At 36.2% G+C, this 15529-nt stretch overlaps 1 protein-coding gene across 1 annotated transcript; it reads left to right on the top strand.

Moving 5' to 3' along the window:
* The first annotated feature begins 1388 nt into the window (after window positions 1-1388).
* On the top strand, window positions 1389-10439 carry LOC129268759 (uncharacterized). The gene is made up of 5 exons (XM_054906264.2): window positions 1389-1639; window positions 5797-5971; window positions 6783-6854; window positions 7537-7661; window positions 9404-10439. The coding sequence occupies exons 2-5, from the start codon at window positions 5800-5802 to the stop codon at window positions 9551-9553; spliced, it is 519 nt and encodes a 172-aa protein (XP_054762239.2). The 5' UTR covers window positions 1389-1639; window positions 5797-5799; the 3' UTR covers window positions 9554-10439.
* The last annotated feature ends 5090 nt before the right edge of the window (window positions 10440-15529 follow it).

Genomic DNA, 15529 nt, shown 5'->3' with positions numbered 1-15529 from the left:
CTAACTTTTCAAACAACTTCGCATCCGACTCTGGACTCGCACCTGTATACTTTATGTACTTCGATATCGTGGCCCCAATGTTGATTATCACGATTATGTAAAACAAAATCCTGATATCACGTTTTATTTGTACTTTATAGCTTTAAAAAAAAAAGATGTTACCAACTTGACCCAATAGTGCTTCACACATTGTCAGGTTAAATATAGGTCTGACAACCTTGATTTATACAAAAGGCAGAATTATTGAGTTAGTCTTGGCAATGAAACTGATTTGGTTACAAAATATTATGTAAAATAAAAACATGATCAATTTCGGCCCGAGATTAATCCTCTGGTATGTCTACATGACAGCTTACGATATTCACCCTGGCTTTGAAAAAGTTTGTTTCGCATGAGATCCTGGAGTAATTATCAACACAAATATGACACATTTCATGTAAATAATAGTCTTGATAGTATATTCTACATGCCAATACACGTACTACAAGGTGTCTCGTAAAATAATGTAGAACTGACATGGGATGAGTTGAAAGTGTAGGTGAAAGGAAAATTAGTCAGAATGACCTCATGTAAAAGGGGTTTTATTTCTCACAAAGCATGGTTTCGATATCTAAATGAAGTTTATTTCGAACGGTCGAGGATCATAAAGATAATTAAAAAAAACCGGGAAGAAATATGAGTAATGAAAGAAAGGGCTAAGTTGAAGAAACAGTCACGTGCCATATTAATTTTTGAGAAAGAAGTATTCACCTGTTTACGTACACAGTTAAAAAAATTATACAACGCTGTTTACTATATGAACCTTACAGTAATTGTTTAAACAGCTTAAACAAGTGATTAAATCTTAAGCAACAAAGTTTAATTATCAATATCTAATCTTCAATAAATTAAACATGATTGTTTAAACGGTAAACAAATACTATAAGGTTCATATAGTAAACAGCGTTGTATACAATTTTAAACAGCGTTTTTACTGTGTAACATTAAAATTCTAAAATACTTTTTCTGATAGGCGAATGTACTTATACATTGTAGGTTATGTACTGTATCTCAAACATGTATCACAAAATATAGATTATTTTTTTGCATACCCTGTATAGTGTAGCGAATAGGGCCTGGCATTCTGAAACCAACGAGGCATGTCTCTTTCTATTGTGACGTCGGAGACCCGCGAGCGACCAACCGGTCGAGAATACAATAACTTTTATGAAAGAAAGAATGAAAGATAAACATGGGTATGATATTTTCATCTCTCTCTCCCTCTCTCTTTCTGTCTCTCCCACTCTCTCTTTCTCTCTCCTGTGTATTGGCACCATGGGGTTGGTTTTGGGTGTGTACATGTAGTTCAATGACTATTAAAATGATACAAATAAAACGAGTTCGACTGCACAATAATTCTTTATGCCAATGGAATGCCTTTACAACAATATACTTGAACGTGCACCCGGTTCTGAAGTGCGATATTATTATATTGTACCTCGGCCTGACTTCGCACTTAGTAACACACTAACATGAATTTGAACTGAATGTAGGATTTTGCAGGCAAATAATTGATTTTGTTCGATTTATATTAAATATCAAAATTGAGTGAAATTGACGAGAGGAATATTTCAGGTGTGTCTTACTTGGAGGGCGAAAGGTGAGTAAAAATCAACTTGATATGGCGCGGTCATTATTATTTCGCGCGGGAATGAAAGGGACATAATATTTTGGTTGTCAGTATTGGTGCAGGTCTTGTATAGTATGAGGATCAATTTTTAAGGCATATGATTGAAAAAAAACTACTCATAATGATAAACACGATTTATAGAAACTTCATCTATTCGTCGGTGGTTCTTTTATTTATTGTAAAATTCAACAAGATAGATAGGTCTACTTTCCAAATTAACGTTCAAAGATTCTTTGGGGATTTTGATTATTAAAATACTCCCTACTGTTCCAACATGTAAAGTAATCTCATAAACGGTTGTCAATTTACTTTTCAACCGCGACATAATTATGACCCCACATCTCCCCCGCCCCCCCCCAAAAAAAGGATTAATCGGAGAAGACTTAAACTAAGCGTACCCAAAATGAAATAGATTTTAGGAAAAGCTTAAAGACCCCTTTTCGATGGTTTTCGGGATCCTTTCTCGAACTAAACTCATCCCGGTTCGGCCGAAAATAATGGAACATGAATACAATTGTGATACGCCTATAGACGATCATCTGAGGGAAGGGGGGGGGGGGGTCATATCATTTAATCAGTTATTAATCAGTTATTTATTGCAGGGAACTCACATAAACAAGAAGTGCATTCCAATGAGTTCCTTTTTTATTTCTGTATTTCGTATTTTGCTTTGTATTTAATTAATTTGCATGACTTTGAAAAAAAAAAAAAAAAAAAAAAAAAAAATCAACGATATACATTTTCCTCTTCGGTTGGAGATTGATTTAATAGACGGGTCAATATACGACCAAAAATAGCCTTACCCGGAACAAATTGCAACAAATGATTTTTCAACGGTATTTTGTACTATTTGACCTTAGTAATAACATACTAAAAATCTACCAAAATCCGCATCCGGGAAAGTTGTTATTTTCAAGATGGCGTCCAAGATGGCCAACATTCACTGAAAATGGATACAACTGACATATTATCCACTCTAGAATCCTATTTCAGTTCATATTCCATGGTCTGGGGTACAAAAAATGATTTAGGCTAGAATGAATTATAAGCCCTCCAATGTACCAGGCAAATCGAAGATGGCGCACAAAATGGCTGCCGTAGGCTGAAAATACACAATTCATCTAAATTTGTTTTTTATTCAATGGTTTTAAGGGTGAAATAATACATTGAAACAAGTTAAAAGGACAGTCAGTTGTCTGGTGTGTCCAAAAATCCAAGATGGCTTCCAAAAATGGAGTTTAAAATGGGTGTTGATAATTAAAATGGACATAGTTCATTTCATAACCGCCTGGGACATAATGATTTTGGTGTCTAGAGCATGATTTCAATGGTCAAATAAGACATTGGGACAAGTTACAAGCACAGTCAGTGGTCCAGTATGTTCAAATATCCAAGATGGCTTCAAAGAATGGAGTCGAAAATTGCTGTTGCTACTTTAAAAAAATCCGACATAGTTTGCTCAATGTCCAGAAATATGATTTTAGTGTCTTATACCATGGTTAAATGGGTCAAATAATATATTGGGACAAGTTACAAGGAAAGTCAGTGGTCTGGTATGTGCAAAAATCCCCGATGGATTCTAAAAATTGATTCTGAAATGGCTGCTAATACTTAAAGCGGACAAAGCTCGTTTCAAATCGGCCTGGAAATGTGATTTTGGTGTCTAAACCACTGGTTTCAAGGGTCAAATAATATATCAGGATAAGTTAAAAGGACAGTCAATGGTCTGGTTTGTCCAAAAATCGAAGATGGCGTCCAAAAATTGGTCTTAAAAATATGCTGCTGATACTTAAAAGTGGTATAGCTCATTTTAAATCCGCCGGTGAGGTATGATTTCGGTGTCTAAACTCTGGTTTCAAGGGTCAAATTATATATTAGGACAAGACAATGGCAGTCAGTGGTCTAGTATGTCCAAAATTAAAAGATGGCTTCCAAAAATGGAATAAGAAATGTCTGATGTTACTTATAAAAGGACATAGTTTGTTTAATATCCGTCTGGGAAATATGAGTTTGGTGTTAAAAGCATGGTTTAAAAGGGTCAAGTAATACACTAGGGTAAGTTACAAGACCAGTCAGTTGTCTGTATGTAAAAAAATCCAAAATTACTAAAAAAATGGGGTGTAAATTGACTGTTGCTACTTAAAAGTATGCATCGTTTATTATAAATACACATTGGAGGTATGATTTTACTGTCTATACTAGAGTTTACAGGGTCAAGCAATACATTGGGTTTAGTTGAAAGGACAGTCAGGTGTCAGGTATGTCCAAAAATCAAAGATGGCTTTAAAAATGGGGGTCTTAAATGACTGCTTTTACGTAAAAGTGGATATAGAACATTATAAATACACCTTGGGGATATTATTTTGGTGTCTACACTAGGGTTTCAAGGGTCAAACAATACTTTGGGACTGGTTACAATGATATGCAGCTATCCATTTTGCCTTAAAATCCAAGTTGGCTTAAAAATGGGTTCTAAAGCATGTAAAGTGACTACTGCTCCATAAAATATCTACCTGTTAGAAATAATATTGGTGCCTACACTTAAATGCCTGGGGACAATTAAGTTATCATATTGCTTCATGAGTTGGTAACAGCACCCATTTTGATGAAATTTTAGAATCCATCATGGATTCTTTGACAAAATAGTGTACTAACCATCCTTGTTACTTGTCCGAATGTATTATTTGACCCTTCATAGCACAATTTGGACACCAACATTATTTCTTGCAGATGAATATTGTAGAACTCTGACCACTATTGAATGATATGAGTCGTTTTAGATTCCTTTTTTAAAAAACCCTCTTGTGCTTTAGGCAAACTGGACAACTGCATATCAATGTAACCAGTCCAAACGTATTATTTTAACCATGAAACCATAGTGTGGACACCGAAATCATATCTTCTAGGTGGATTTTGAATGAACTATGTCAATTTTTAAAGTAACAACAGTCATTTTAGACTCCGATTTTTTGAAGCTTTCTTAGATTTCCGAAATGCTGGACCACTGACTGTCCTTATAACTAATTTTCTGCCTTTTGAAACCATGATATAGGCAACAAAATCATATGCCATTGACGAATAAAACATGAACTATGTCCATTTTTAAATACCATCGCGGCTAATTGATTCTACTTTTAAGCCACCGTGGACTTTTGGACATACTTGACCACCAATCTTCCTTTATAACTGATTCCAATTTATTATTTGACCCATTTAACAATGATTATAGGCAAAAAAAAATCATGTTCCCGGATATTGAACAAAGTTATGTTGGTTTTTTTTAGTAGCAACATCATTTTTTACCCCATTTTTGGAAGCCATCTTGGATTTTTGAACATACCGGACCACTGACTGTCCTTGTAACTTGTCCCAATGTATTATTTGGCCATTGAAACCATGGTCTAGACACCAAAATCACATCTCTCAAGTGGATGTGATACGAGCTATGTCCATTTTAAGGATTAACAGCCATTTTAAACTCAATTTTTGGAAGCCATCTTGTATATTTGGACACACCAGACCACTGGCTGTCCTTGTAACTTGTCCCGACTTACTACGTTATCATTAAAACAATCGAATGGAAACCAAATTAAAGCCACTTAAGTAAGTAATAGATGAATTGTGGATTTTTTAGACTACGGCAGCCATTTTGGGCGCCATCTTGGATTTTCCTAGTACCCTGGAGTGCTAACATTTACTCTAACTTATATAAATAAATTCTTTTGCCCATTGGACCATGGAATATGAACCCAAATAGGATTCTAGGGTGGATAATGAGTGAGCTATATCCATTTTTAGTGAATGGCGGCCATCTTGGACGCCATCTTGAAATTAACCATTTTCCCGGATGCGGATTTTAGTAGATTTTTAGTATGTTATTCCTGAGGTCAAATAGTACAAAATAACGTTGAAAACTCATTTGTTGCAATTTGTTCCGGGTCAAACCATATATTGACCCGTCTATAAGGTTTGCAGTAAGGTGAAAGGTCAAACTCTAATAGGACACTATTTACCAGGACGGGAAATATTTAAACGCGATGGTCTCAGATTTAATGTCGAACAAAACTAAATAAACTGCAATTGGGTTAATCTTTCATGGTTGTTTTTCGATCACGTACTCGTTCTAGACGATGGCGGTGATGTTGCCGATGGACCGGGATATGATGGAGGTCGCCGATTACTATAACAGTCTGGATCGAAACGGTGAACGACCAGCGAATGGCCCGACTATAGCCGTCAATGGATATGTGTATGGAAGTCGAAATCATCCCAGTTCCTTCGTACGAACCGAACGACCAACACGTAAGTGATTTTCCCCATATTCCTTATTTTGCCCTTTTGTTCCCAGAGATTTTTGAAAGACTTTACACTCTTAAAAAGTCAGACAAAAGGAGTATCGAATCAGCTGGGTACGACTGTTATATATTATTCTGGTCATATTTGACTATTTTCTAGTCATATTTTACTAGAACAGAGTTATTTCTGACGAGAATATATGTCAGAAATGTGACTAGACATATCAGTTGCACCCAGCTGACTACTGATGTAGTCAATTTGACTGATTTTTTTTAAAATGTACTTAATATCTTTGTAACCCATTAAAGAGCAGTAATGTCTGTGGGCAAAGCTGGACTGGGTGTCCTTCCGATTTCACTCCGCTCATGTCTCTTTATTAATATTGTTTTTATGTTTGTTTCTTACTTCATAATTTATATATGGCTTTTATGCGTTCTTACGTACATTTATGTTTTTTTATTGTGAATTTCGGAGAATCAATAAATTCAAAATACAAATATGATTTGAAGGGTACAGGCGGGGATGGGGGGGGGGGGGGAACGTTTCTAACCGTAGAATTTTAGTTTAAATGGGAGAAAATTCAAAAGCATAATATAAGGACCTGTTATTTACAATACACGCTTGTATGAAAACTTCGATAATTGTGAACTTCACATGCATGCAGTTTAAGGTTCTTGGACCCTTTTTTCCCCTGTTTCCATTCTTTTTTATCCTGTTCTTCTTGTTCTTGTGCTCTTGCATTTGGTTCTTATGAGTTTTTGTGCTGTTCTTCCCTTTCCTCCCCCCTCCTGCTTCTGTTTCTTTATCGTCTACATAGATTCCAGCGGACCTCAGAATATCAAAGGTATCATGCACGAAATGGATAAAGCAAAGGCCACTCAGGACATTCGTAAGTAGATATATTACTCTTGCCATGCAGAAATTGCAGATGTACATGTATTTTACAAATATCTAATAATATAAATGATTAGTGAATTAATGAATATGTGATTCAGTGAAAAAAAAAGAAAGAAAGAATTAATTAATTATCTAGTTATTTAAAGCTTTAGAAGCAAATAGGCCTAAACAGAGCAAGATCAATGTTTTGTACAGGATGGGGGTGTAGCATTTTTATTCAGACAAATCCGATAAGCAGGGAAAATATCAGTTATGTCTCACAAAGGGAGGGTGTGGGGGGGGGGGGCAACAGCCGGATGTGCCCCCTCCCCGGATCCGCCACTGCCTAAACGAAAAAGTATATACATAAATAATAAATCATTCATGCAAATAATCTTTTGTTCATAGACTTGTATCTTATCAGAATGGGAATATGACAAGAAGAGAGAGAGAGAGAGAGAGAGAGAATGAGAAAGAGAGTGGGGGGGGGGGGGGATGGGGGATATATGGGTGGTGCAGATCAATGCCCCTATAGACCTCTGCATCCACCCCTTATAGATCGTGTGTCACTATCCCGCTTCTTCGAGAAATTCCAGGGAAGTAGGCCGACCAGCCATGTATTTGAAATCAGTTATTCATTCCTCTTTCTTTACAACATGTTCATCAACGGCGTCATCATCGTCTCCGATATGCAGTTCGACGTCGAAAGCAGAAGTACTCGGCGTTTGTGATGGAACCGATGATGGGTCGACCCGTGGTGGAAACTCCCGGGATCGGGGAGAGAGAGGCCAGAATATTACATAGACATGGTATTGGGAGGGTAAGTTGTACTGGTGTACAGATGGGGGGCTTGGGGCCATCGCCCCCAAAACTTTCTCTACTAGGAAAAAAAGGAGAAAAAGGGGAGAAAGGGAAAGGGAAAAGAGGGAAATATTATTATAATTTTATGATTTAATTGGCCATAATGTGAAAATTAATCCCCAAGTTCGATTTTTGTATAAAAAGGACAAAAATTGCCCCATACGCCTGGTCTGGCACCCTAAAAAATTAATAGGCTTGTTAGGCTACTGGTAAGTCAATATACCACAGTCACAATCATGAAAGAAAATACGAATTGGCAGCCATGTATGGTACCCTCTAAATTCCTCAGATACACTCAAATCTGGTCATAATGCTATGGCAATACTTAATTAAATCCTCTTGCTCCCTACACTCATTCAAAGCTAAAGTTAAGGTCATGTTACTATCGGAATATGTAAAATAAACTTTGTTGTGTCATAATCATGTTCTAATATTCCGTTTCCATCATCATTAACATTATTTCCACCACCACCACCACCACCGTCACCACTATCATCATCATCATCATCATCATCTTCATCATCTTCATTTGTCATTATCATTATTATTATTGTTTTTTTTTTACTTGATTATATATATTATAGCAAGTTTTGGCCTGTTAGATTTTGTTCTTCTCTTTTTTATATTATACTTAATTGATACTTTAATAATTTGTTATTGTCCATTCTGCTCATAATATGATTATATGGTTAAAATATGTTTCGGTTTGTCATATTTTTCAAGCATTTTTTTGCTTACTATGGCAATCCATCTTCTGCTATTAATTTTATGCTAAATGATTTATACCTGATTTATTGTCAATATATGTTTGTTACATCTATGTTATATTATATTGTTATGTAGAAGAAAAATAAATTCAAATCAAATCAAAAAAAAAAATATCCCGGGCAACATTCTTAGCAGTGCAGCTTTGTAATATAGGCCCACTTTAAAGATAACTATCTAATTCACTATACTCAATACAATACACGAATATTTATGTTCTCAAGAAGCAAAATTTGTATTTCCTCTCAAAGCATTTCATAGTGTCTCTATACAAAAAAAAAATCATAACTTTATGATGAATAATTATCCCATTTTTTAAAGAGAGAAAGAGAGATAGGCTATTTATAACACAAAGTCGATGAAAGACCAAACAAGGTGTTAGTAATTTCGCCCCCCCCCCCCGTTCCCACTTTTTAAAAAGAATTAAAAGGAGCAATTCCTCTCAAAATTTCCACTTCATAATTTTGGAGGTATTTTTTATCTATTTATTTTGTTTCATATATTTGATACTGCAGGCTGGGTTGGTCTGTTCAGTTTTGAAAAACTGCTTTACAGGGCGCCCTGCAGTTAAACAAACGTCATTCAACATGAAAATACAAAGTACGGAAACACCATAATCTACCAAGAACAAAACATCTAGGGTCGTGAAATCATAGAGTTACTTGAAAATGTTTGCAATATTCTTTTTGAGAATTTTTGAGAATATTGCAAACAAAATGATGAGTATATCTCTAATACACTACAGGGGTGAAATGTTATTTATCTAGACTTCATCTTTTTAATTAGACTTTATTCCTGTTCCTAGAACAAAACTATGGACACTTTATCATCTGAATCATCTTAGCATATAGATACGACGTCATCCGAGATCTTGCCATCTTGTGCTGAGTTGGACTCCATACCTTATTTCATTTTTCTTGTCCTGTGTCATTACAGTCGACGCATCTCCGAGAAGCTTTCTTGGACCTTGGAAGGAAAGAATTCATCGAATGGCTCTGTGACATGGGTATCACCGAACCCAGTGCCAAAGAATGTGCTCAGTCTCTACACGATTGGTGTGTCAATTACATCAAATTACCTCGCTAGAGCAACCAAAGTTCCACAAGGGGAGGGATGAAGATTTACGTGGGATGGGCTGGTAAGCCCGCCCTATAAGGTGCACGATAAAAACTGGAATGTTAAACATTGGAGGAGTGGCAACCTCTTCTAAATAATTCTGTTACCACAAAATGGTTCAATCCAACAGTTAAATTGTTGGCTTCAGCTTTCGTGCAAAGTTTGGTTGAATACTTTGGAAAGGTTGTCACTCCTCTAAACTTACATTGCTGATTCAACGTTTCAATTTTAATCACGTGGTCGCTCCTACACTCTTAAAAATGTTGGGCAACATACTGTCCACACAAACAATAATTGGTTAGAACTTTATCTAAATTTGGGTATAGTTTTAAACCAATAATCTGTGCTTTGGGTGAAAACTACACAGTATTGGTTGAAAACTACCCGGAGTTTGATATCTTTGTTTAACAAATAATGTTGTATGGACAGTATATGATGCCCAACATTTTAAAAGTGTATACAGCATGTGCGTTCCTTTTTATTCGGGAAAAAATATTTTTGGAGCATATTTCGTGTGGGGGGGGGGGGGGTCCCGAAAATCATTAAACTAGTCGGTCAGGTTTAGCAATATTGTCCCAGAAATATTTCAATTAGCATGATTAGGGGTAGTTTACAACTCTTCACAGAACAATATTGATATTTAGGGGTTAATGTTGATAGCATTCCTTTAAAAGTGTGATAAGGGGTACGATTCTGATGGTTTTTTTTTAAAGCCCGTTAAGGGTACCCCCCAAAAAAAACCAACAACAAACAAACAAAGAGGACATATTGAATCTTGACCACGGGAGAGGGTCGGGGTGCATGGGGAAAGTGATGTAGACCCAATAAGATACCTTTCAAATGGTATGATCGCAATTTTATAGTTTACTCCGTTATGCCAGTTAATTGAGGGGGGCGGGGGTCTACTCTAGGAGTCGCCTGTGTTCACTTCATCTAACCTCATGTTGCCTAAAACTATCAGGGCTAAACCCACTTGGTCTACTTCCATTTTTTTCCAATTGCCATTTGGTCCAACTATCTGGGGCCCGTCTTACAAAGAGTTACGATTGATCCGATCAATCGCAACTATGGAAAGCCAGCAACGTCAACATCTAAAATACAGGTTTGTTCAAAATATTTTCTAGAAATGATGTATATTCATACATTTCACTGTTTTGTTGACAACCCTGCATGAACCATGTCTTTACGACTTGTCCTGTCTACTCTTAACCCAGGATGATTATTTATTATGGATACTATTGCCTTCATAGGGCTGATCTCCGAAAGCAGCGGAGGGAGAAAACCAGGAAGGAAGTAGGCTTCTCTTGTTTTCAAAGGACATTGAGCAATTTCCAAAAGAAAAAATATGACATTAGTGGATTTCCATATACTTGAGATTGATCGGATCAATCGTAACTCTTTGTAAGACGAGACCCAGTTTGTCTAATTCCGATATTAGGAACCAATCAGAACTGTTCTTTCAAATTAACGATTAATCGTTAACCTTTGTGTAACGGGGCCCTGATCACGAGACAAAACGGAATGTAGGCAAAGCGAAGGGAGAACAATCCACCACTCGAATGTGACACGGATACACGGTATAAACGAATCTCAGTGTAGAAAATTAATGGTTGCCAAGTTAGTGTATTCGATTAATGTATTGAATTCTGCTCTTGAAGCGGAAGGTGGCGCTGTTTTGCAAAGATTCTGCAGTTTGAATGCTATTATATAGTATATATGTATATATATATTATATAAGTGTGATCAATCTTGGCGATTTACGTGTACGGGTCTCCATATATATATATATATATATATTCGAGATCAAGTGTATGGAGTGTATGGACTTCACACTTAACTTTACTGTAAACAACACACTATACTTACGGACCCTATGATCCTGATGAAGGGCATGTGCCCGAAAGCTTGATGAAGACGGGTATTGACCTTGCTACGGCCCTCTCCATACACTTGATCTCGAATATATATATAGGATGAAATAACGAAGTATGTCCCCCATCACGGAAAGAAAATATATAAATATATATATATATACATATATATATATATTTGTATATTGAATATATAACAGTCTGTATACAATTCAAATCGCTTTATCACTTTTCTCAGATGCGACATCTTCTATCTTTGATACTTGATATCTCTTGTATTGATATTTATATAATAGAGGGTGTGATATTATATTCAGCACTACATGTAATAGTATTTGTGTGGGTGAACTTAATGTTCAAACTCAGGATTGTAAGATTATTCTGTGATTAGGAAATTAATTAAAAGAGATTGTAAGTATAGGACGGTCTCATAGCTGAATACAGATTCCGGGGGGGTGGGGGGCGTAAAGGCGAGAGAGCAAAGCGGCCATGCTTGTCATGGGGAGCTTTATATTGTTTTATACAGTGAAAAAAAGAAGATTTAGTGCACAATTTAGATAAATTTTGTGGAAAGTTTGTTAGTTTTCAAAATTTCCGGGGGTGGGGGGGGGGGGACTGCCCCTGCACGGCCATGGACAGTCATGTCAATCAGAATTAGGTAATCTAATATGTAGGATCTAAAAGAATTTAAAGTGTGTTGCTTTTATGATAAGAATCATGTCTACAAAAATATTTACTGATCCGTATATCATTCACGTTTATAGGTCCATGCATATCTAATTCAGGTATATGCCTATGAATAATATACCTGGAATAGATATGCATGGACCTATAAACGTGAATGATATACGGATCAGTAAATATTTTTGTAGACATGATTCTTATCATAAAAGCAACACACTTTAAATTCTTTTAGATCCTATATGTATATATATATATATATATTATCTTGCAATTTTCATTTACACAGTATCTAATTAACTTGCAAAAATTCATATAACTAATTTTCTACATAGCAGGAAGCATAGGACTAATATTAGTTCAATTTATAACAAAATTTAATAAAAAATTAAGAAGAGTTAACGTACTTATTTGCTTGAAGTTAAAACGATATTGCTTCAAATATTGCATTTTTGTTTTGCATATCCTATACTAATAATCTTTGTCTGAAATTTTATCATTGAACAGTACTATTCATTTAATAAAAATGTCTGTATTTTAAATCATTAAGTATAAACCTATTGTATAGTGTTGGCTACCATTTTTTATCAGTCGAAAAGCAAGAAGTATATGATACTTGTTTTAATAATCATGACTGTATTTGCATATTTACGCTGTATTGCTGATCGTACTAATTTACATGATGTTAGAATGCATTACGTAAGAAGGTTATTGTTTGTATATGTATTCAATCATGTTATCATTCATTCTTTCAACCTAGGCCACATTGAGTAATAGTTAATGTATGTACTTTGAAGAAAAAAAATACATTGCTTTATTTAATGTATACACACAGCAAAAACTGTGGTGTTAACCGGTGTACATAGAGGACCACACCAGTTGTTTTACACCGGTGTTAAACTAGTGGTGTTAGTTTTAGACCCATAGGTGTTATTTCAACACCTTTGGCTGTTACATTTACACTCTTTGGTGTTATGTTCAATCTCTAGAGTGTAATTTTAACACCAGAGGGTGTGCTCCTCTATTAACACCCACTGGTGTCAGTTTTAACACCACAGTTTTTACAGTGTACAGTTATGGAAGGTTGCGTATCTAATAAAAGTAGACCCTATAGTGGGAAGTTTATGAAATACATTTATGACACATTCTGTTTTCATTTATTTACCAGCTATGTTTGAATTCTTTTTTTTTTTGGGGGGGGGGGTGGAATAATTATGTGCCAATCAAGTATCCGGGTCAAGTATAGGCATCAATTCAAAATCAAACTGATATTATTATTTATAATAATAATAATAATAATAATAATAATGATAATGAAGATAATGACAAAGATAATGATGATAATAATAATGATAATAACTATGATATTATTCTTATTACCATTATTATTATCATTATTATCATTGTTGTTATAATCATAATTATAAATAATAATATACACACGGATGCAAGGGGATGAGATTATATAGGCCTGTTGCTGTTGGCATGAAACAAAAAGAATATAAAGGGAGAGGGGGGAGATCGAAAGAGAGTACGCGTGTGTACAATGTGAGGATATGTGTGTGAGAGAGGGAGAGAGTTGGGAAACAAGGAGATTGGGGAGGAAAAATAGACCTGCTGGCCTGGGACTGATCTCCTAAGGGGGGGGATGTAATGAAATTTAAATATTTTTTTTGCTAGTCGAATTTCTGTCGACGAACCAACATACCGGTACCATCTTAGAAAATCGTTCACACGCTTCTGAAGAATGTGGGGGAGGGGTATAAAGCGGGGTATGAAGTAATTTGATCTCACATATTGGTAAATATAATTATCTTTAAAAAAAATTATAAACGATCGCGATTGGCACTACCGATTGCAAAAGTATCGCAAGATCGATCGCAACAACGTGATATTTCTTTGATCGGAATGGACGATTTATTTTTATGACACCTGTGGACTGTTGCATAAAACTTTTTACCTGAGAAAACTCTGGTAAAAACTGAAAACTAAGGTTAGTCCGATTTCTGCCATTGACTTTAATACAGGGCAAAAACTCCGGTAAAAACAACCTGAGTTTTCTCAGGTAAAAAGTTTTATGCAATGGGCCCCAGTCAAATCCATTATTCTTAAAGTTAATATTAGGCCCTAGGGCTAGGGCGGCATAAGCCTAGGCATCATATTAATATTTAGATCAAGTTCAAACCTTCATCGATCTAACGAAGATGTGAACTTATCGAGTTGTTTAAGACGGGATCGGAGTTGAATGAGGACCAGCTACTTTGATTGGACATTCGGTTGGATCAATCATCAACTTGGTCTTGGACTTGGTCAAGTCAAGACGGACGGAACTCCAGACCTAACTCAGCCTGAACCTACCGGGCACAGTACGGTGCGGCGCCGGTACCCTTACCGGACAGCCAGTCTGTCGGTGAACGCCTAAGTTCAGTACTGTCTGACTGTGACCTGTGTTAGAGTCTAACTCTAAGTCTAAGCTCAGTTTGCAAAAAGTTCCTGGGAGCAAACCGATGTGAGTGTCAATTAAAATACGGTAGGGGGCCTAGGCCTATTGCTATTCATTTCAAGTCTCAATGTCTGAATCGTCTTGGACTTGGTCTAGAATAGGCTAACGTTAGATCTAACGTTAGACCCTAACTAACCCAGAGAGCTCCAGCCCGCTACGCGGGCTGGAGCTCTCTGGGTTAGACCCTAACTAGTCTTAGATCTAACGTTAGATCTTATTCTTAATCTTAACACTTTAATTTGAGCTATTGAAAAAAAACAAAAACGAAAATCCATATTTTATTGTTCAAAATAGACATGAAATCAAATACGGTACTCCGAAAATTTGCTTTGCCCAATTGATCGTGGGCCCGGCAGCCGCTGTGCAGCGCGCGCCAGATCGACGAGGCTCTATCCCTTTAATCGTTGAACGCCAAACAGGGTAGCAGCAACTCCCATCTTTTAGTGTTATTGGCCCTAACGTTAGGCCTAACACTAACATACAATAATCTGCCTCTTGTCTTACTCTTACTCTTAGACTTAAGTTAGGGCCTAGTTAGTTTCTGTCTCTGACCGAGTCTGACCTGAGGAGTTTTCACGATAACAAGGCGGCTGTCAAGGGAAGTCTTTTTTTTATATGATATTTATTTATGGAAAGTATTAGGCTAAAAGTAGTTTGTGCAAAATAGGAACGGAAAAACTTAGGCGGCCGCACACTGGCGCAGTAATATTAATAGATAGTCTATATTATAGCCTCTAGTCTAGTCTAGTCTAGATAGTCTGACTCCTGAATGAAGCCTTGGAATTAAGTCTAACAATAACATTATATCTAAGACTAGGCCCTAAGCCTAGGCTAGGCTAAGCCAAGGCTTGATAAATCACAATAACTTTGGGTCAGGGAATTTTGAGGTTC

Source organism: Lytechinus pictus, chromosome 9 (assembly GCF_037042905.1).
Source record: "Lytechinus pictus isolate F3 Inbred chromosome 9, Lp3.0, whole genome shotgun sequence".
NCBI lineage: Eukaryota > Metazoa > Echinodermata > Echinoidea > Temnopleuroida > Toxopneustidae > Lytechinus > Lytechinus pictus.
Note: the sequence above shows the minus strand (reverse complement) of the source record. Positions and strands in the feature narration are given on the sequence as shown.